The sequence below is a fragment of the Lepisosteus platostomus genome, chromosome 5 (genome assembly GCF_059453375.1).
Source record: "Lepisosteus platostomus isolate fLepPlt1 chromosome 5, fLepPlt1.hap1, whole genome shotgun sequence".
NCBI lineage: Eukaryota > Metazoa > Chordata > Actinopteri > Semionotiformes > Lepisosteidae > Lepisosteus > Lepisosteus platostomus.
This window is the reverse complement of record NC_142615.1, coordinates 7,404,642-7,427,786: the sequence shown is the minus strand read 5'-3', so window position 1 is coordinate 7,427,786 and position 23,145 is coordinate 7,404,642. Positions and strand designations below refer to the sequence as shown.

General features: G+C 41.7%; 1 protein-coding gene and 4 non-coding genes across 5 annotated transcripts in view; 3 read left to right on the top strand and 2 right to left on the bottom strand.

The window, feature by feature from the left end:
• The window catches only part of LOC148662891 (zona pellucida sperm-binding protein 3-like), a 36,456-nt gene extending 15,830 nt beyond the window's left edge, over positions 1-20,626 (top strand). The window contains exon 7 of the mRNA XM_088630864.1: positions 20,620-20,626. Coding sequence (XP_088486990.1) covers positions 20,620-20,626 — 7 coding nt within the window. The remainder of the gene's footprint in view (positions 1-20,619) is intronic.
• Positions 319-437, bottom strand: LOC148662895 (5S ribosomal RNA). The gene has a single exon (XR_015938039.1). It is a non-coding gene; the product is annotated as a 5S ribosomal RNA (ribosomal RNA).
• On the bottom strand, positions 2,116-2,188 carry trnaa-cgc (transfer RNA alanine (anticodon CGC)). Its single transcript has one exon. It is a non-coding gene; the product is annotated as a tRNA-Ala (tRNA).
• trnal-caa (transfer RNA leucine (anticodon CAA)) lies at positions 6,264-6,376 on the top strand. The gene is made up of 2 exons: positions 6,264-6,301; positions 6,331-6,376. It is a non-coding gene; the product is annotated as a tRNA-Leu (tRNA).
• Positions 9,119-9,231, top strand: trnal-caa (transfer RNA leucine (anticodon CAA)). The gene is made up of 2 exons: positions 9,119-9,156; positions 9,186-9,231. It is a non-coding gene; the product is annotated as a tRNA-Leu (tRNA).
• Positions 20,627-23,145: the final 2,519 nt, after the last annotated feature.

The following is a 23,145-nucleotide window of genomic DNA, read 5'->3' as shown; positions in this document are numbered from 1 at the left end:
GTGCAGCAGAGTGTCGCCATCAGGATGTTGGGGCATAAGAAAGCCACACAGACTGCAGGGTGAGCGCTCCCTACTGGTCCCAGTCACACCTCTTGCAGGAGCAGCAGCAACCTGAGCTTTTCCGGGGGGAAATTTGCAGATTTAGAGGCAGCTTCGATATTCGTTTTACAAACGGGTTTCTTTTTTATATGGGTCACACACATGCCATAGCAACAAAACATCTCTAGAGATGAGGCTATAGATCACCTTTCCATCCTCCAGGTTTTCCTCCCAAAGCCTACGGTACCAACGGCGACCCCTGCTGGCCGAGAGAGCAAAAGCTTGGAGCACCTGGTATTCCCAGGCGGTCTCCCATCCAGGTACTAACCAGGCCCAACCCTGCTTAGCTTCTGAGATCAAACGAGATCAGGCACATTCAGGGTGGTGTGGCCTCAAGTGAAAGCCATGGCGCCTGACTCGCTACTTGAAGCTGTGTGTGGCTGGGGCTCCGTGCCCCCTGAGCGGGACTGAAGGAACGTTCGTGTGCAACTCTTTTGAAAGGAGCCTCTTTCCAAATCGCATTGCGTACCTGGATGTTGGCGAATGTGCTCCCTTATGTTGGCTTGTCTGGAGGAGAACAAACAAACTGCTCGCCTGCCCACAAGGCTCCGTCTCTTACCCGCTCTCCAGAGCCTGCTGCCTTCTGTGCTGTTCTCTCGGCACCGCTGCAGCGCACACAACCTCACCTCGTGTCGCGTGTCGCACCTCACCTCACCTCGCACAGCCCCCTCCTTGAATGTCTGGCGCTGGGCATGCCCCGCTCTCCTCCACCTTATCTTATGGTGTGTGACCACCGACAATGGCCACAATGCCGGGGAATGGCACCTGTAAAGTGTTAATTGGGTCACAGGAACAGCCCGTCTCGTCTCGGGGGCCGGCTTCAAAGACAATACAGCAAACACAGCGGGGCGGGGGAAGTAGACGACACGACACATGCAGGTACATTCAGCTCCGGCGGGAACGAGTCATTTGTCGGTCTTTTCAAGTGCTGGGAGCCGAGTAATCCTTCGCTTGTATCGTTTCTCCCCGGTGACTAGATCTCACCCTGCGACTCTCGACAGGGCTCACCCATGGCAGCTCAGCAGGTGTGAGTCTAGCCGGCACCCGGATGGAAGATTCCCCCTGGAAAAGCTCAGGTTGCTGCTGCTCCTGCAAGAGGTGTGACTGGGACCAGTAGGGAGCACTCACCCTGCGGTCTGGGTGGCTTTCTTATGCCCCAGCATCCTAATGGCGACACTCTGCTGCACAAACAGGCGCCGTCCTTCGGGGGAGGCGTAAAACCGAGGTCCCATCTCTTCTCCAAAATACACCCCCAGGACCTTAATTCTCTTCTCTTGCAGCCTGAGATCATGTCCTTCTTTTGGCTCCCTCCAGTTCTGATATAAAATCTCACTCTTAGATTTGTTAATTTTTGCAGAGGAAGCCAAAGAGAACCAATCACAGCACTGCAGAGCTCTGCTAATTGAGGCATTGTCAGAGAGGAGCAGGGTGACGTCATCCATGTATAGAGACGTATTTACCTCCATTTCTTTCACAGCGCCGTGCACCTTTTCATTGCTCTCACTTTCAGAGCCTCCGCATGGCACACGACTCAACATCAGGACGCGCATTGAAGTGAAAGCAGGAAACATGCACTGTGCAGATCCCTCATTAAGAGGTGAGTGGGTCTGTTCGATGCACAAAGAATGCTTTGAAAAGCATCAAAAGCAAGTCATTCCGAGTTGGTCATTTGTGTTTTCCATTCACATGCGAAATGCTGAAATGATCTCTCGGCTCTTCGGTTTTCATTTCTGCTCCATAAAGGAATCACAGCACGCGTCGGCTTCCAGCATGGTTGGTCGGGACACAATGCCGGGGGTCGGAGAGAGCGATGTCTTCCTCGTTAGTATAGTGGTTAGTATCCCCACCTGTGACGCGGGAGACTGGGGTACATCAGGAAGCACATTGAGGTGAAAGCAGGATACGCTGCGACATGCACTGTGCAGATCCCGCCACACTAAGAGGTGAGTGGGTCTGTTCAATCACAGCGCTAGGCGAATCCCCAAACAGTGTGCGTGGCGACAAAAGAAGCCGGTCTGTTTCCACCTGGTTTTGAACCAGGGACCTCTCGCGTGCGAGGCAAACGTGATAACCACAACACTACGGAAACGGTGGGAAGCTGTTCCCAGTGGCCCAGTGCCGAGCTTCGCCAATGCGATTCAGCAGCTTCCAGTGCCTTTATTGGAGTGCGCTGATGGACCTTGCTCATTCTCCAGAGACCAGCATGCCTGTCATGGACAGAGCAGGAAAGGCGGTGCCACATTCTACAGCCCTCTCCACGCAATCGACGAAATCGGGCGACTGAAATGGAGAAAATCTCCTCTCCAGAAAGTGCAAATATCATCTTGGAGAGTATAAATCCTCTTGCCGAAGGTCAGCACTGTCTACGAGAGTACCCCTCCCACCTCCTGCAGGTTTCCGAGCTGCAGCAATGATCAGTTCGTCTCACATGCGAGAAGTCTTCAGGTGGAAACAAGAGCCCCCTCTTCTCGCACGTTTTGCACATGTTTGAGTGGTTTTAATGCGTCTCTTTCGTACATGGTGCTGATCTTTTGGAAAGCAAGAGCAGGTGACTCCTGTCACACGAGAGAGCACAGCCTTTTCCACCCCCAGCGTGTGTTTTGGTAACTTGCCACGATTGTATAGTGGTCAGTACTTTGTATTGTGGTCGCAACAACCTCGGTTCGAATCTGGGTCACGGCAGAATAGGGCATCTGCCTGTACTACTTGCATGAATGAAGGCAAAAAAAAGCCAATCGATGTGAACAAACAGCACTTTACAGAGGAGTGCTGCCTGAGTGGATTGTTGATGAGGCCACTCTGACATCTTCTGTTTTCTTCAATGACTTACTCAAAGTGAAAATATTCAAGGCGATCTTGTCACTGTACTCCACGTAGATGATCTAAATGAAATCACAGTAGAGTACAGGACACATAGTGAGGAGCTCACGCAGTCAGTACTCTTGAATACGACAAGAGGAAAGGCACATTGTACATCTGTAGAACAGATTTAGCTTAATTGGCTTAGCTGGCTAGTAAACACGAGATCCTGCGTCCAATTCCCAGCGGTGCCTTTCTTCATGTCTTACTGTACAGAGTTTATCGTTATAGGCAAATCCCATGCCTTTTAATTTATGTGAATGCAAGTGTTCGTTTCCTTTTTCCAAAACTTGTTTTTAAAGAAATCTATACAGCTTGCGAAAGATGAAAGACAAATGTTGAACCCATGCCCCCAAAGAACCTGGAGCCTTAAGCCAGCACCTTAGACTGCTCAGCCACACTACCCGCTGTGCCTTGTCTCTTTGTCTAATTACTTGCCTGGAGGAAGCCGGGTGGCTCTTGCTCTTGTCATCCAACTTAGTGGCGTTATGACTGTGGAACCGACTGCACCTGCTTTTTCTGAGATGCTTCCCCTCTCATGGCGAGATCTCGACTTCTTTAACATAAAGTTTCTGGATAAAGTTTTCCTGTGGAGCAGGCTTCAGACCTCTGCGTACAGCACCCTTGATTTTTTTACAGCAGCTGCATCCGGAAAATTGTGCTTTTTACTTTGTATTTGAACAACAAAAATACATACAATACAAACAAGAGCACATATAACGTATCAAGAAAATCGCCAGGGGTTCATGCTATAATACAATTACATTTTATGAAAAACGATTGCACAAGGTAAATAAGAAGTGGGCAGTGATTCGTTGAATATACGTATATATCACGGCGAAAATACGACTATATGTATACAAATGCAGCCACTCAAAGTACACGGCACAGACACATACCGCGGGTAATTGGCTACGGCCTCACGCATCATGACGCAAAATACCGCGGTACGTGATTGGTTGACCGACAGTGGCACTCGTGGTGCGATATTTTGCATCATCGCGCTTCGCGATGCGCGAGGCCGTAGCCAATAACCTCCGGTACATGTCTGTGCCGCGCACTTTGAATGGCTGCATCTGTATGTATTGTACTATGTTTATTGTATCATTCGTTACACTGTGGCTGTGTTGTATATGCATTAGTTCATCGGATTGTGATGTTGTTTGATCCTGTTTGTAGGCTTTAAATTCTTTTAAAAGACATAATGACACAGGCTTCCTGGTTGACATGTGTAGCGGCAATGCTTGTTAATAAGACAGAATTAAGCGTTGGTGTGCTTTCCTAAATGAGACCCCATCTCACCCTCCATCTCTGTGGTGCAGCCACAGAGAAAGTATTCATGCAGGCTGATTTAAGATGTTTTCTTTTGATAAGGGACAGCTCCCAAACGGGGATGCATTTAGCTAAGCCTGGCTATCATGATCAATGGTCATCCATTGGCGCCTATCTGTCTAGGGAGTGCCGAATGGACATCTGGACTGCATTCCTAAGTGTCAGGAGTAAGTGACTCATATCTCACCTTGATCAATCAATCAGGGACTGGCAGGGCGTGGTAATACCCCGTGGGTCTCCAATGCCCGCCAAACTCTCAACCAATCAGCACACATCTGTGTCTTGGTCAAAAAAGGAGTGCAAGCCCAGATCAGGGCTCTCCTTGGCCATTTTCGCGCATCCTCAGAGACAATCACGTCTCTTTGTTCTAAGCGCGAGGCCGAGGATCCCGTACGTACTCAGAATTCTACCAATGTGAATGCTCCGCTTGATCAACGGCAGCCTACAGTTGGACCCTCGTCGACAACCTGAATAGCTTATTCAGAAGCAGCGCTGGACCGGGAACGAACCAGCTTCTTCCCGGGCAAAAGAGTGACTTGTGAGGACTCGCGGTCACACTCTGTGCATAGATACTTTCTACTAGCCAGCCGGACTGCTGGTAGATCCCCTCGGAGCAACGACTGCCCTGCGCGCCGCAGTCAGATTCCTCCACCCGTCCTACTCTGAGCTGCACCTCGACTGGTTGGCCCGTAGCCAGAGGACGCCGGGACAACGCCCATTGGACAACCGCTGGAACCGAGGCTGCAATAGAGCCTGTCAGCTGGTTTGGTGTTCGTGCCGGGAAATTCCAAATCCATACACAGTGGATAAGTAAACCCCATGTTCTACATTGCGTCTCGAGAATTCAATTGTACCTCAACACAAGTTGTTATCAATTTAATTCATGAGTATTGCATTTACTTCCGAATTTAGAGTAACAGTGGGTAATAACACTGATTAGCGATTTGGTAACCGAACGATATATATTGACATATATTCTTTGTTGTGTATCTCTTTGTGTTTGCATCTCTTCGAGATTATATACCTTGTATATTGATAACCCTCACAGTAAGGTCTGCCGCTTATATCCAGGCAGACTGGTATATGTTTGGTGCACAATTTATATTAATAACTGTATCTCGTGTATTGAACCCGTGTGTGTGCGTTGTTAGTTGTTCTGACGATTGATTTTCTAAAAGCCACAACGAACCACCTCGTGATTACTGCTACAATTAATAATTGTCTCAGTAAACCCATCAAACCTCTACACAGCTAAGGAAGAGTAGCTCGGAAAATACCCAACTCAACAAGCGAGCGCGTTGGTTGCTCTTGCTCTTAATGCAAGGAGCTATTTTTTTTTTTCGCATTAATCATTATTAACCAGAAACAGCTGCATATCTGGTCGCATTTGTGATTATGTCACTTCTCTGCTTCAGCAAGGTCAATAAAAGACTCTGAAAGTAGTAGAGAAAAACTTAATTAAAATCATATTAGCAATTCTGAGCGATATCTGCATACAGGCAATCCAATAAGAACGTTGAAATCTTTGAATATCATCTCTCTATATATTGCGATGCTTTTTACTTGGAGTAAAACTATTGGATTGAAGGGTTAAAATGTATTGTTGTTATTTGGAGAAATCAATGAACTTGTGATTTTATATGTTTTAAAAGACGGTCATGTGCACAGAAAAAAGACAGTTCTGATTATTTTTCTGGAGACGGAGCACTGATGACTTATCGAGCCAATTGATAAAGCCCACCCAGTGGATACTCACCTTGTGCAGCCTCCCGACAGACTAACAAAACGTGCCTTTTCACCAACTCAATTTATAATACGCCCCTCAAAACTCACAACCGAATAACAATCCATCCGTATATTTGTTTTCCAAGATCCATTCAAGGCAACTTGGCTCTTCGCAAGCAAATAATTTCAGGGAAGAAACTCAGTTTAGTCAACTACTGGTGCATTCAGCACAACACTTGCTTGTGCTTGTCAGGGTGGCCAAGTGGTCTAAGGTGCCAGACTCAAGGACATGTGTCTTTCCAGCTGGCTTGGGTGTTCTGGTCTCCAAATGGAGGCGTGGGTTCAAATCCCACTCCTGACAGTTCCCGTTTTTACCTCTCTTGAATTTTTCCAGTGCTAGCTCACAGTGAATGACTGAAATATAAAAGCAGCAGAAGAAAGCAAGCAACTCAGTGCAATTTGTGAGTATTCTGCACTGTTAAAATGCACAGGTTTTCATACTTTTTGGAATTCGTAGCTCAAGAAGTGACTCCTGTTTCATTTTCTATTCACCAACTCGATTTGCATTCCGCCCCTCACACCTCACAACAGATTAACAAACGGCTTCATGTGCCACAGCATTCCCCTGTAGATTCGGTTTGCACTATGAATTAGGCGACCCCGAATGAAATATTTTAGTGTTGGCTCAAATGTGAGGAATTTCATGAACCCTCAAAAAGGAACGCTTGCAGAAAATGCCAGCAATTCAAAGCGTGTAGGCAGCATGAACAGACCAATTCTGCAATTTCTTTTATCGCGGGCGGTGCTTTCCGAGTCGATGGCTCTGCATTAGAAATGAGAAGTCCTGAACTCTAAACACGTTCTTGCCATAACTGCTACTCCTGCTGCTACTCCTTCGTCCTCGAAAAAAGAAAAGACAGGCATGTTTTGAGTCTCAAAATGATCTTCTGGATCCACAAGAAACATGTAAATTTGATTGATTCCGCAGTATTTTGGATGTACTGTACTTATAACTTCCATTGAAGAGAGATTTCATCAGTTGCATGAAATTGAAACTTTCGACTTTTTGTCTGGTATTGAAAATATGTTTAAAAAAAACCATAAATAATTTTCTAACAAACAACTCATGAATTATTGCCAGGATCTATATTTAGTGTTCGGTAGTGATAACACTGCTGATATTGATTGAGTAGAAATCTATGATGTATTGACAGCTTTATCTGAAGCGAGAAGTCCTAGAACGCCATCTATGAAGTTTAAGGATTCATACCAAGAAATGCCTTTTGTTTCCCACCCCAACTGCTGCTTTTGCATTACACATTATGTGAACATTACCAGTTTTGGTAGCTTCTGGGCACGATTTTCCTAAACTGAAACTTATTACAAAATTCTTTAAGATGAACCATGTCCAAAAATCAGGACTAATTTTAATATCAAATGAAATTACTACCGAGGAAAAGGCTTAACTGAAATATGAATAAGACTATGCAAGCCTGAAAAATAGAACAATTCAATTTATAGAACTTATTTTTTTATTTTTTGAGAGATGGGCTCACACACCGGAAGACACTAACGTTTCTCTTCGTTAGAGTATGTGAATAACAGTTTAACCCCATTTGTTTGTAATTGTGATTCTGTTAAAATTTAAAAAAGCATCTATCAATAGTAAGAAAGTAAGAAATTGTGTTATTTCATAAACTGTAGACATGAAGACATTTACAGGTTATATCCTTTGCTTTGTCTTTTAACGCAAGCGGTCAGGATCCAAGCCCATGTTTGGACGGTTGTGTTTCTCTTGTAATCATCAAATGTCATTATTTTGTCCTTCAGTTCTTTCTCGAGTTGTACCATGGATATTTTATACCATCGATACTTTTCATGCTCTTTTGCATTTTCCTTCACATACGGAAAAAAACTCAAGGCGTTCTTGTCACTGTGCTACACAGTACAGGACACGCAGTGAGTAATTCGCGCAGCTTTCAGAGGAATCCAGAGGGAGGACTCTTAATGCAAGGAGCTGTTTTTTTTTTTTGCATTAATCATTATTAACCAGAAACAGCTGCACAACTGGTTGCATTTGTGATTATGTCACTTCTCTGCTTCAGCAAGGTCAATAAAAGACTCTGAAAGTAGTAGAGAAAAACTGAATTAAAATCATATTAGCAATTCTGAGCGATATCTGCATACAGGCAATCCAATAAGAACGTTGAAATCTTTGAATGTCATCTCTCTATATATTGCGCTGCTTTTTACTTGGAGTAAAACTATTGGATTGAAGGGTTAAAACGTATTGTTGTTATTTGGAGAAATCAATGAACTCGTGATTTTATATGTTTTAAAAGACGGTCATGCGCACAGAAAAAAGACAGTGCTGATTATTTTTCTGGAGACGGAGCACTGATGACCTATCCGAGCCAATTGATAAAGCCCACCCAGTGGATACTCTAGCAGAACGTGGAAGAACGTTCACCATTGTAACCAAGGCAACCACAGGAACAACATCAAGAAGCACAATCAATTCCCCATTTAAATCTTTCGTGTAAGGTATGCCATGTGAAAGCATGAAGTAAATCCCCTGATCTCTTTTGAACATGGACAAGGTATTTCTGATGGAGCGCAATGAGCAAAGATTTAATAAGCTACTCCTGCCGATGATTCAGCTTAAAGAAGTAAAAGCTTCACAAACAAAAGCAGCTCGCTACCACAGCCAATATTAAATGTACTTGGTGGCACATTACCATTTGCATTGGCTCAAAAGTGGTCTCGGCAGACGTTGTTCCCTACGTAAAGCTGAAAGCGCCAAAGAGCATTTCCATTGAGAAAAAAAAATCTTTCTTGATGTTAAACATAGAGAGCCTGCCTTTTAGAAGTTCTCCCTCTAAACACCTTGTGCAGCCTCCCGACAGACTAACAAAAAGCGCCTTTTCACCAACTCAATTTATAATACGCCCCTCAAAACTCACAACCGAATAACAATCCATCCGTATATTTGATTTCCAAGATCCATTCAAGGCAACTTGGCTCTTCGCAAGCAAATAATTTCAGGGAATAAACTCAGTTTAGTCAACTACTGGTGCATTCAGCACACCACTTGCTTATGCTTGTCAGGGTGGCCAAGTGGTCTAAGGCACCAGACTCAAAGACATGTGTCTTTCCAGCTGGCTTGGGTGTTCTGGTCTCCAAATGGAGGCGTGGGTTCAAATGCCACTCCTGACAGCTTCTGCTTTTACCTCTCTTGAATTGTTCCAGTGCTACAGTGAATGACTGAAATATAAAAGCAGCAGAAGAAAGCAAGCAACTCAGTGCAATTTGTGAGTATTCTGCACTGTTAAAATGCACAGGTTTTCATACTTTTTGGAATTCGTAGCTCAAGAAGTGACTCCTGTTTCATTTTCTATTCACCAACTCGATTTGCATTCCGCCCCTCACACCTCACAACAGAATAACAAACGGCTTCATGTGCCACAGCATTCCCCTGTAGATTCGGTTTGCACTATGAATTAGGCGACCCCGAATGAAATATTTTAGTGTTGGCTCAAATGTGAGGAATTTCATGAACCCTCAAAAAGGAACGCTTGCAGAAAATGCCAGCAATTCAAAGCGTGTAGGCAGCATGAACAGACCAATTCTGCAATTTCTTTTATCGCGGGCGGTGCTTTCCGAGTTGATGGCTCTGCATTAGAAATGAGAAGTCCTGAACTCTAAACACGTTCTTGCCATAACTGCTACTACTGCTGCTACTCCTTCGTCCTCGAAAAAAGAAAAGACAGGCATGTTTTGAGTCTCAAAATGATCTTCTGGATCCACAAGAAACATGTAAATTTGATTGATTCCGCAGTATTTTGGATGTACTGTACTTATAACTTCCATTGAAGAGAGATTTCATCAGTTGCATGAAATTGAAACTTTCGACTTTTTGTCTGGTATTGAAAATATGTTAAAAAAAAACATAAACAATTTTCTTACAAACAACTCATGAATTATTGCCAGGATCTATATTTAGTGTTCGGTAGTGATAACACTGCTAATATTGATTGAGTAGAAATCTATGATGTATTGACAGCTTTATCTGAAGCAAGAAGTCCTAGAATGCCATCTATGAAGTTTTAGGATTCATATCAAGAAATGCCTTTTGTTTCCCACCCCAACTGCTGCTTTGGCATTACACATTATGTGAACATTACCAGTTTTGGTAGCTTCTGGGCACGATTTTCCTAAACTGAAACTTATTACAAAATTCTTGTAAATCAGGACTAATTTTAATATCAAATGAAATTACTACAGAAGAAAAGGCTTAACTGAAATATGAATAAGACTATGCAAGCCTAAAAAGTAGAACAATTCAATTTCTATAACTTATTTTTTAATGTTTTGAGAAATTGGCTCACACACCGGAAGACACGAACGTTTCTCTTTGTTAGAGTATGTGAATAACAGTTTAACCCCAAATATTTGTAATTGTGATTCTGTTAAAATTCAATAAATCGTCTATCAACAGTAAGAAATTATAAAGAAAGTAAAAAATTATTTTATTACATAAACTATAAGACAATGAAGAGAGTTTACTTCGCTTTTGTTCTTTTGACTTAAGCGTTCAGGATCCGAACCCATCTGCGGACGGTTGTGTTTCTTGAATCTCTTGTAATCATCAAAAGTCGCTGTTTTGTGCTTCAGTTTTTTCTCGAGTTGTACCATGGATATTTTATATGATCAATACTTTACATGCTCTTTTGCATTTTCCTTCACATACAGAAAAATTCAAGTTGTTCATATCACTGTGCTGCACATTTACGCTGGACCACCTGTAACAGTACAGGACACACAGTGAGGAATTCGTGCAGCTTTCAGCTCAGTGCGGAGTCCAGAGGGAGGACTCGCTCACTGAATGATCTCTCAGGAAATCCCGGGTGAGATTCAAAAGGTAAACCTGGCTCTCATGAACACGAGCAAAGAGTTCTCACTCAACAGAAGATTTCGATGTGAGTACAGTTATATAAAACACCTGAAGATGCCAGGGATTGAACCCCGGTCCTGTGGAGCAGTAAGTGACTTGTAGCGCTGACATAAGAGATACTTACATAAAGTGCTTTTACTGACCATATTACAAATCACAGGAAGTAAGGTCTTGAAACATTGGGCAGTAGTGGGATTTAAACCCACGCCCCTGAGAGAGTGGAGCCTAAAATCCAGCATATTAGACCATTCAGCCACACTACCTCTGGCCCCTTCTCCTTTCCTCTCGTTGCTGAGTATAGGTGCCTTCATGCAATTGAGCCAGGTTTGAATCCCAGCCAATGCATCTCCAAATCTTTTCAAATGAATCTGTGATCTTGTAGCACATCCTCTGAAACCAGCAATCGAAATTGGAAACGTCTTCTTCAACACTGAAAAGCTCAATTAGGATGAAGCAGTAATACACAGGACAGCAGTACCATATCTGTTCTTGATTGATTCAGACTCGTTCTCAGTGGTTCTTGCTCACCAAATAACTAAAAAGCTGAGGAAGAACTCTACGAAAAATACTAATCAAAATACAAAATAATAATCAGTATTAACCAGAAACAGCAGAAAAACTGGTCACAATTGTGATTATGTCGCTTCTCTGCTTCAGCAAGGTCAATAAAGGACTCTCTGAAAGTAGTAAAGCACTAAAGCACTGCAAAACTGAATTCAAAATCATATTAGGAATTCTGAGTGGTGCCTGCTTACATGCAATCCAATACAAATGTTGTCTTTAAATAAGAATTCTCTATGTTTCCCTGCCTTTTCCCTGGAGTGAAACTATTGGATTGAAGGAATTCTTATGACAGGTTTACAAGGTGCCGTTGATATTTGGATAAGTCTATGAACTCGTGATTTTTATATACTTTAAATAACGGCCATACACACAGAATAAAATGACAGTACTGATGATTTTTCCTGAGATGAAGCACAGCTTATCTTTCCAAGACTGCTTATAAAGGCAAGCCAGTGGATACTTTAGCAGAACATGGAAAAACGTTCAGCTTCGTAACCAACAAATTCCCCATTTAGATCTGACATGTGAGGTATGCTTTGTGATTGCTTGAAGTGAAACCCACAATCTCTTTTGAACTTAGACAAGTTATTTCTGATGGAGCGCTATGCGGAAAGACATAATCAGCTCTACCCCTGAGGATGACTCGACTTGAAAATGCAGAACATTAACGTTTCACAGAAAAAAGGAGCACAACCGACATTAAAATTGAGGGCGCACTGTGATTTGCACTGACTCAAAAGTGATCTTGGTAGACAAACTTCCATGCCGAAGGTGGAAACGATAATTTGTGTTGAGAAGAAGAAGCACTTTTTTCTCCCTGCTTTGATGTTAAGCTGATAAAGTAGCTTTTAACACATTGCTCCATTTGGTGGTTGTAACACAAAAACTCCTAGCAGCAGTGGGATTCAAGCCCACACCCCAAAAGAGACTGGAGCCTTAACCCAGCGCCTTAGACCGCTCGGCCACGCTACCCGCTGGGCACTGTCTCTTTGTCTCATTACTTACCCGGAGGAAGCCAGGTGGGTTTTGCTCTTGTCGCCCGAATTAGTGGCGTTATGACCGTGGAACCGACTGCACCTGCTTTTTCTGAGATGCTTCCCCTCTCATGGCGAGATCTCGACTTCTTTAACACCTCTGGATAAAGATCTTCTGTGGAGCAGGTTTCAGACCTCTGCGTACAGCACCCTTGATGTCATTTTATTTTTACAGCAGCCGCATCCGGAAAGTTGTGTCTTTTACGTTTTATTTGAACAACAAAACTACATACAATACAAACAAGAGCACATATAACGTATCAAGAAAATCATTAAGGGCACATGCTATAATACAATTACACTTTATGAAAAACGATTACACAAAGGTATTCGGGTTTGCTTGAACCTTTAAAAAAAAGTGATCTGAAACTACCCAGCTTACAATCTCTGAGGTAGTTGTCACTAAACTCGGACGTGATGTGCCACACATGTGCCATGTGCCATGTGCCTTTACTTTTGTAAAAAACTGGTATCGGGAAAATTAAAGTCGAAACCCAAAACAGTAACATATTTAAGAGTAAATGCCTCCTAATAGCTAGCAAGCGCTCCTAGTTAGTAAAGTTGTTTGTGTCCCAGCCTGTCACGCGGGAAACCGGGGTTTGATTACCGACGGGGAGCAGCCTCTACTAGTAATACATCGCCCCTGTCCAAAATCTCTAGGTAAAAAAAACACATTTTATACATTTGTCTGTTTAAAGATATAATCTCTTTAAAAAAGACAAAGGGTTTGTGTGTCAATTGTTTCGAATTAATTTCGAACGCAAAGAAAAGTAGTTTTCTTCCAAGAAATCACACATTTGTCGCATCCTCCATACTATACTTCTCTCTTGTAGTAGTAAAGCATTTTGATTTAAACTGAACAATATATTAAATGTTTCATCTATACACTTACGATTAACATAGGCAGCCTTGAACGGATTGCGGAAATCAAATATACAGATGGATTCAGAGTGTGCTTTCCAACTTTTGTGTAACATTTTCCTTTGATAGGGCGGAGTTGTTTTTAAAATCTGGATTAAATAAAAAGGAGTGACGTCAGTGTAAAACAGCTTTCCTCCATGGGAAACAACAGTTGTGTTCCATATTTCTAATTATTTTGGTTTCAAGATAGCAATTTAGTATGAAACATAAAAGCCAGCTGGATAAATCTGTTACACGTCATTTACAATGGTCTTTCAACTAATAGCCCGTGCAGGGATCAAACCCCAACTGTTGTTGCGAGTTGCATAAGGCTCTGTAACATGCAGATGAGAAACTAACCTCCGCTTCTTCATTATATACACAGTGAGCTATATTTGCGAGCCTACTGCCCCCTGCGGGCTCTGTATTTGATTGCGGTACAAGACCGGCCGTGGAGGTAAAGTGAGACGGGTGTGTACATTAAAAGGCTCATAGCGTCCCTGGGAAGGCTCAAACCACCACCCTTTTTGTTAACAACCGAGCCACAAAGACTCATGTACAGCTTAACACTCCTCGGTCTCAGTGAAAGTGATACACTCCGTAAAATTTCTGGAGAATCATTTGTCAATTTCCCTACGGGATTAATAAAGTATTATCTATCTCTCTTAAAGGAAAATCGCCAACAGTGGCCGATATCTATTGGAGTTTTTTTCATTCTATACTGCAATTTCTGAAGGGTACAGGCTTGGGGAATTGGACCTTATGGTGAAGGCTGCGGGCTCAGCAGCAGCAGAACCTGATCAGTATCGGTTGACTCCGATATACTTTGACAACTTAACTTCTGGATTTAGAGACATTTACCTTAGTCTCGGTATACTAAGATGTTTGGTAACGAGGAAGGACGGACAAAGCAAATTGGCAAAATGTGTGCTATTTTGTTGACTACAAGTCCTCACATGCCAGAGGGTCAAAAATTAAAAAAAAACGTAACAGTATAATCTCTTGTACTTCACAATTTAATAGTGTCTGTTACATTGTGTCTCACACCTCAGTCTCAGAATTGTGAGACGAGTTTGTAATCAGGAGGGAGGGCCATAGCAATTCAGCAGAAATTGCATTCATCTTTTCCCAATGCATTCTCACATGCCATTTTCTCACATGCCATGCTCAGAGGGTCATATTTTTAAAATGGTATCATAAAATGTCCTGAAGTTCAGGATTTTGACAGTCTGTTATATTGTGTCTCACACCTTGATGTCAGAAATATGAGACGATTTTAAAATCAGGAGGGAGGGCCCTAGAAATATAGCAAACATTGCATTAACCATTTGACAATGTATTCTCTCATGCCATGTTCAGAGGGCTGTATTTAAAAAACGGTACAGTACAATGTCCTGAAGTTCAGGATTTTGATAGTCTTTTCCATTGTCTCTCACACATCTGTGTCAGAATTTTTAGACATTTTTATAACCAGGAGGTAGGTTCGATCACCCTCTGCTCATCCTCAGTTAACCATATAGTCTCATATACCATGTTCTAAATGTCCCATTTAAAACTGCTATATTAAAATTTCTTGTAAAATGCAAGAGTTTGAGTCTTTTTATGATCAGAAGGCAAGGTCGTGGAAAATATGCAGAAAGTGCCAGTGAATTTACGTTTTGCCTTTGTCTTATTTACTCGTGGTATAACATGCCAGTTTGTTTTATTGTGAGTTGTGTTTCTGAAATGTGTTTCATACAAAAATGCAATTTGGACAGTCTCTACTTACATATTCCCCTTTACTGAGGAAATATACAGTAATACATCCGGATAAGTATTTTTAAAAATGACTGTAGAGAGCCATCTACAGGCGAAAGACGACATAACATCACAGCAGCAGCATTTAATATGGAACGAAAAACGGACATTTGTCCATTAAAAAGATAAGATATTACCTAATTTAACTTATACTGTAACAATACAGAATAAGTCACAATAATATCTTCCGCAGTTAAGGTACAGGCTAAAGATATTAGTCTCAATGCAACAGTAAATTGCTAAAGAGACATCTTTATGTAGAAGTTCACAGCTGTTAGAACTATGATTTTTTAGGATGTGCAAATTTTAAATGCAATCTGAGAAGGTATACCAAAACTATCTTGAGTTTTAACTAGATAGTATGATCTTGAGATAAACTAGTCTGGGTTATTTTGGATATATATCATGCTCCAGAATAAGGTAAAAACATGGGATATATATATATTTGCTGGTTTTTGCTTTTGCGGTTTTGTTGGTAAAAATGTATGATATTGACATGCTGTGCTTGCCGGGTTGCCATGTGTTTTGGGATTCTGCTAGTTCATTAATTTATTGGTTTATTGCATAATAGTGTCATGTCTGTGGAAACAAACTTTATGGTTTTGTTGTGGTGATATTGGAGAATACGTGCATGTGAGAAAATTTGTGGAGCAGTTTCAAACAAACGTTTATCTCGCGTTTATCTTAAAAATAAAAAGTGTCATCTGGGGAGACAGGAGTGGTCCTCGGTGACCGCGATCCGGACTACGTTAACAGGTGTGTAATTTTAAAAAAATAAAACAAGTTAAAAATAAATAAAAATAAATAAATAAAATAAATATAAGACTAAATGGGTTTAACATTCAGCAATGTAATTGGTCAGATGCTTACGATAAGTGATGCTGGTGTTTCGTGTGATTTAGCTAATTCAAAAAAATATTCATTTTAAAAATGGCAAGAGCTCGTATGAAAAAAAAGTTCGTAAGTATCTTTGTTACAACAGCCGCGCCAGAACTATTCAGATACTGTACATCAGAAAAGTACCTGAACTTGACTGGTTTATATTCAATTATGTGCATTGGGAACGAAAGGGAGACTTAGATGGATTTTATTAGGGTTTTAGGAATCAGAAAATGTATTTTTACACGTTTATGCCTACGAACAGAAATAACTTCCTGCTTTCAGCGCTTTTTTGGTTTCTGCTTGTAATCTCGAACAGAGAAACCCAGTACTGACTCACAGAAATCCCGGAGTTTCTGTGTTTCTGGGATTTAAGAGGGATGTACAGTATGCAGCGGTGTTACGAGTCTGGAAGGAGGAGACGTGCATTCCGCACGGGGAGCGTAGAGCAATGAGCCGCACCTGCTGCGCGCTGAGTCCTGTCCTGTATAATTGCTGAGCACGGACACACAGAGTCTCCAGCCAGTGTTGGAGATTTATGATTTCAATGTTTTTTTTCTTTTGAGCAGAAGCTGGGTTTCTTCCTCTAGTTAAAGTTATTGGAGTTGTGGTTACTATCAAGCAGTCTGTTGTATACTGTACGTGAAATAAAGATAAGAGTGCTTTCTTGATACTTCAGAAGAGTATACATAATTCACGAGCTGTATTAAAAAAAATGAACTGGAAGAAAAGCAATAGGGCTGGAGACTGTGATGCAAATACGAGAGTAGGAGAGGAGGGGACTAGTTCAGGAGCACAACCGGCCCTCTCCTGCCCATTCTCCCACCAGGGTCTGTTGTAACCCAGTGTGAAATTCAGCTCCTTGCAGTTCAGCTTTTGATCACTCAGCTGCTTTGCCCTGGGAATATAGGGCAAATAAAGGAGATAGCAACCAGACTAGAGGGAGAGTTTTTATTCCTAAGGGATGACTTGTTTTACAACAGCAGACAACTTAAAGAAACAAAAACCTCTGTTCTGCTGCTCCAGGTTGGTTCCACTGGGAACAAGTTTGGCCAGGAGCTCATGAACAGTAATTAGGGGTTGTTTCCACAAGGGGGGCTGGAGTAAGTTAGATGTCAAGGGCAATAAAACTCATTAGTGTTACGATCCCTGCCTCCCGGCAATGGAGGAGGCAGAAATAGGCGTAGCCCCTATCCATCAGTTCACCTATCAGTTTTCCCATTCACCACCACACCCCCGTCTCATCCTACTTAAACACCTGTCCTTCCCTACCTCGTTGCTCAGTATTGGTTTTCCCTTTCGAGCTTCCTGGTTGCGCTACTTCTACTCTGTGTTCGTCTTGGCTTTCGGTTTGCGGTTTTTCCCTTTGGACTTCGGCTTTTCGGATCTCGGCTTGGATTGGTTACTTTCGCTCTGTTTGGATTACTGGCTACCCCTGGATTCTCGGATTGCTCTACGGACTACGACTTCGGATCTCGCTTCGGCTTCGGTACTCGTTCCCTTTCGGATTTCTGGCTTCCCCTGGACTCTCGGCTCGTTCCTACGATTACGGTTTGCTTTCGGATTACGACTTGGTTTTGTTCACTCCTGCAAGTGGGTTCACTCACTGGTTCGGTCCCTATTACCGAACCCATAACAATTAGACCTAATTGACCAGTTAAAGTGAGTTGTTCTGCTTTCTGCACAGAAACCAGTGCTCTCTTCTCAATGTGTGGGTGAGTCTGTCAGTGATATAACAGCTAGGCAGGACTGCCATTGTGGTCTATTTCATCACCTGTGACCCCATCTTCCAAAGACAACAGTCCAATCTAGCATAGAGTGTCCCGGACTGCTCCGTCAGTGACAGTGAGAGGTTTATCTTGTCTCTTGTTCCGCCAGAATGTAACAAATAGTGACCCCTTAATGGAGGAAACTTTAGCTTTTGTAGGTAATTATACCACTTGACAATGTTACAGGTGTTGGGGGGGGGGGGGGAACCCCTAGTGATCCCACAGTCTCACATAGACAATGGCCAGTCTACACATACCTCCAGTCAACACAGCCCTAACCCCTGTTATGTCACCCAGGTCTACACTGTAAGACAATGATTATTTAGGAAAATTGTAAGAAATGCATTCCAAAGCAGTCAATGGAAGTATGGAATTAAAATAGTCAAGTCTTGATAAATAGAGTATATTATCTATTTATTATACCTTTACATTGTGACAAAAACAAATTTCAAGTCCATTATGAGCACACACAGCATATTAAAGATGGGTCTCTGCACTGTAAAGGAATCTGTTCACTTATAAAAACTTTAGCTAATAAACCTGAAATGTCATTTCTTTTACTGCTTGTTCTTTAAGGTACTAACTCATTGACATTATGTACATTAAAATAAGACTATTCACAAAGAAAAAGCATTTATCACAAATGTATCATGCCAAATAAACTCTAGTAATCAAGAGCAATTAAGAAAAGGAAACAAAACCATCTTTTGAGGATGCCAGATAGAAATGTAAACACACACTCAAACGTGGGGCCAATCTTACCAGAAATCAATTAACCCACCAATAATCTTGGACTGATGTCTGAAAACCAGAGCAAACAGTACAATATTGAGGTACTAAAGCTATTAGTAGAACAGATCTAGCTTCTCAATATAATACTTATGTCTGAACTTCATTGAATAGTGACACTTCAATCTTTCATATTCAATATTTTTCACAAAATCAACAGCTGAGAACAGACCGCCATGTACCTTTATCCAGTGGTTTTCAGAGCAGAGACATCCGTGTGGGCAAGAGTTCTTTCCCTGAGGTCCACTGCACATCAGCTAGCCATGTTCTGGCTGGGTCGTGTGTACTCCTGGGAACGTCGCCTGTAATGAATATTGGAGACTTTGTACAAATTAATAATGTGAGCATATTAATATGATTTGTGTTGAGGCCAAACATAGACAATCACTGTTAAAACTTGAATTCAACCTCCAGTGTCTGCTTTTGAAATGCTGATCATCACCCGTCTTCTGGCTTCTAGATGCACGTGTTAATGGATATTTCTTGTCTTCTTTTTTTTCCCCCCATATGCTCTTCTCTGTATCATTAAGTACTTCTGGGTCATTTCATGTACCTCGTGGCATCTTGGCTGGTGGTGAATGGCAGGCAGCTGCTCTAAAAATAACATGCCTATTAATATGATGTTGAAGACAAAACCAAAACAATACAACTTTGTTTTGCACTTTAAAATTTATCACAAGCTTGTCATATTTACAGTCATCAACTGATTTAGGCTGCTGTTCCTGTGAAAAAAGTCCTTTGTTTAAGAAAGATTCAATTTAAAATCTTTAGGTTTTAAATATAAACCACTGGCAATATGGTAATCACTTTTACAACTTTTAAGAAGTTGCAAGATAGCTCTACAACTATGTTGTCCTTAACCTATTCAGAAACTACCACTAATATTGTAAGAAATTGTTCTCTAGACTCTAGATCTTGTGGGCTCTGTTCTCGATGAATTGGAAAGGTGTTGTTCATGAAGTCCAGTACTCTGTCGATCTCTCTCTTACCAAGAAACTACCCATCTAACGCTGCAGGAAACTCCAGTGCCTGGTCTGGGAATGCTGTGCTATTCAGATTCTGTCAATAAATTTCAAGAATGGTTCACCTTTTTGTTTACACTGTGGCATTTCTTTGCAGTAACAATTGAGTGGGATAGTTATCTGCCTTCTATACTCTCCTGAAAATCATGTATCTTTTTAGCAGTCCCATATCCCTTCCTTATATCCTTGCTGATGAGAATGAGAAATGCTATTTTCAAGACATTAACACGAATATAATTTTTACATTAATTCCAAGGTACAAGAAAATGAATATCTTCAAAATATGCACTTTAATATACTTACTTAGTTTCTTTTTTGGAAATGGTCAGTGAACCAACCACTCCAGAGCTTGTCCTTCACCTTGAAATGATTTCCTGGAAATGCTGTAATCACAGAGGAGCTCTTCTCCCCTCAACAATGTCCCTTTTTGTCACAGACAGAATTATGACAGGCTGTTCGTTGATTATAAATGACTTTCTTACAGCCCTTACATTGTCTTTTCTCTTTGATGGATTTATCCACCTTCCGATTTGCCTCCTTATCCAGGAGGCAGGCTCAGTGTTTTTCACGAGCATCAATGCAGTTTTTGTGCAGGTTCATCTGAAAAGAAAAGACATCTCATCTCTCCCTGTGAGCTTCAGCAGTTGTCTTTGTGATGACCTTGCCATTGTTATCACACACCACCTCTCCCTTCTGGAAACACCTGGAAGTCACAAACTTCTTCCCCTTCACAGGATCGTCAGTGATGCTCAGGCCTTCCCAGATTTGATACTTTATCAACTTTTTAATTTGCATGTCATTTGGTGGCAGTCCTGTGTTGGGCTTCCAATTCTCTAGCACTTCGACACTGTTGATACATTGGCTGACCAGTCCATCTTCTTCGTCTCCTTTCGCAGCTGCTGACCTGGGCATTACAGCGTAGTTTAGTGAAGTAAAGATGAAACGGCTGATAAAACACAAATAAAATGCAATTAAGGTACATTCCAGATTTTCTTAAATACTGTACATGATTGGAGCTATGCAGGTGGAGGTCTTTTGTTTGGTATTAACATGGATTTTAATTGGCTTCTATGAAAATTGGCCATGGTGTGAGTGAGTCCTGTGATGGACTGGTGTCACATTATGGGTGATACAGTACTTTGCATCCACTGCTTGCCAGGATGGTTCCAGTTCTACTGTACCACAACCCTGAATTGAGTGGATGGGTATATCAATGTAGCCATCAACTTGCATGTTCCCCTTCTTCACTAAATGTAAAGGAAGCCAGCTGCTGTTTTAGGTTTTGTGCTCTTTAACAGGAATTATGACCATTTTTGTGCCCACTTGTTGAGACAACACTTTCTTTGCACCCATTTCTCGAACTGTAATAGCGAGAAAATAAAAATGAATACACCAAACTGTAAAAATCCCATATATGTAATTTATTACTTTTGTTGTATGAAAGTATCCTTACTCTCATGTTCTTTACCACCCCTGGGTGCTGCAGGTGCTTCAGGTGGAGAAAGGCCTGCAGGTAATACAGTACAAGAAGCTGCTCAGGCAAGGTGATGTCTTGCCCAGTCTGTGCAACACATCTCTCTTTGCAACCATCAACACCTTCCAGCAATCCTTCGTACTTGGTTCTGGACTCTGCAACTGTCTATATCTGTGGGAGAAATTCGTACTCATCAACTTTTTTTGTATTCAAATTAAAAGTACAACTGAAAGAAGTTTTATAATGAAAATGACCTAATTTTAGTAATCTCTTGGCAACATTCTTACTGTTCTTCTTCTGAATATCCTTTAGGATACTTTGGAAGTTGATGATGAGGTTAGCCAGGCTGGGATCCTCTACTTTCACACTGATATCATTTAGGATGTAGCCCGGAAAATGGTTTATGTTCTTAATATAATTAGCAATGATTTGGTGAGACAGTCCAGTGGTCTTCATTTGGTTACAATAATTGTTGTTTTGGATAGGCCCTTTACAAAGTTTAAGGAAGATGCAGATGGATCCATAAAAACAGGAATCTGGAAACATTTTCTACCTGATAAATGTAGAGTCACTATGTTTATGGCTGAGATTTCACATGGGTGAATTTTAAGCTAAGGAGTAAAAACATGTGCTATGTAAATATCACTGCTCAATTTTAAATGCCTTTAAAAAATAAATACCTCCTGAGAGCAATCTGCCACTCCAAGATCCTTGGTAAGGTCCTGTTTAAACCCAGCCAGGTGAGGAGCATCCAGGGAGTGCGTTCTGTCCAGTCCAGCCTGGGTCACCATCTTCCTGAAAGCCTGCTGATGGCTTTTAAGAACTGGGGGGACAGAAGGAATACAAAATACACATTTAAACATTTTTACTTCTAAGACAAACTAGAATACAAGTATAAAACAAAAGATACATTTGGAAAAAATAGAAAGTTCTCCAGAACTCACATCTTCCCCTTCCTCTTCCACTTCAGTCTCTGGCATCTCTTCCTCCTGGACAGCAGCCTCTTGCTCAGGGCATCTGGACCACTGGTATATCATTTTAACATACCCTTACATAAAGGTAAAGGTTAGAAATGAAACAGAAGAACCCTTATAAATTCTAAATATCTTACCTTGCTGATGTGTCTTCAAGATTCCACATAAAACAGTCCATGGACTCCGCCAGTCTCACATTCTCACCACACATGAGCCCTATGCTCTTGCAATCCCCGACCTGCCGATTCCTCAAGTGATTCAACAAGTCCTTCCTGGCCGGGAGAAGGACCTTGCTGATCTCCTCTGCTGAGGCTCATTTCATACACACCCTCTTTAGGTGAAGAGGAAACTGGTCAAATGTCTTCAGGCAGGTCTTGCACACCAGAGGAATCCTCATGGGTCTCTTTTGAAAATAAATAACTTTTGTGTAAAGGAACAAGTCAAGACTGTTTCAGTTTCTTAACCGAGCCTTAATTTTCTCTCCAATAGCTTCACCATATTGTTTATTGTATTTTTATCAGAATTATACCTTGCTCTAAAATAATGACTTTATAAAACAACTTAACTCTTACTTGGTCTTGTTCGCAGTCTTTCCAGTAGAAGTCGTTGTAGAATTTAAAAACTGCTGTGATAATTTGATCTGCCCGAGTGTCCTTCCCTAACCCAGTATTGATAGTTTGTGTACTGTAGGGTCCAAAGGTGGTGTTCTGCAATTTCCTCCCATAATGTTTCTTTGATCAGTTGGAAGTAAGTGTGAAAGCTTCCTCCCAGTGGGGAAGCTCAAGATCCTCTAGTTGTATGACAGATTTTCGTCCTAGTGCTCTTCGAGGATCTGCAGTGTGGTGTGAAGCCAATTTTTGGCATTGCTTACCAGCTTCAGATATGTGAGTTTAGGTGGCTTGGCAGGTTTTATAAGTTCCTCAGTCTTCCATCGTAGGCTGGCGGGTGCTCGGTTCTACCGTCCAATAAAACTG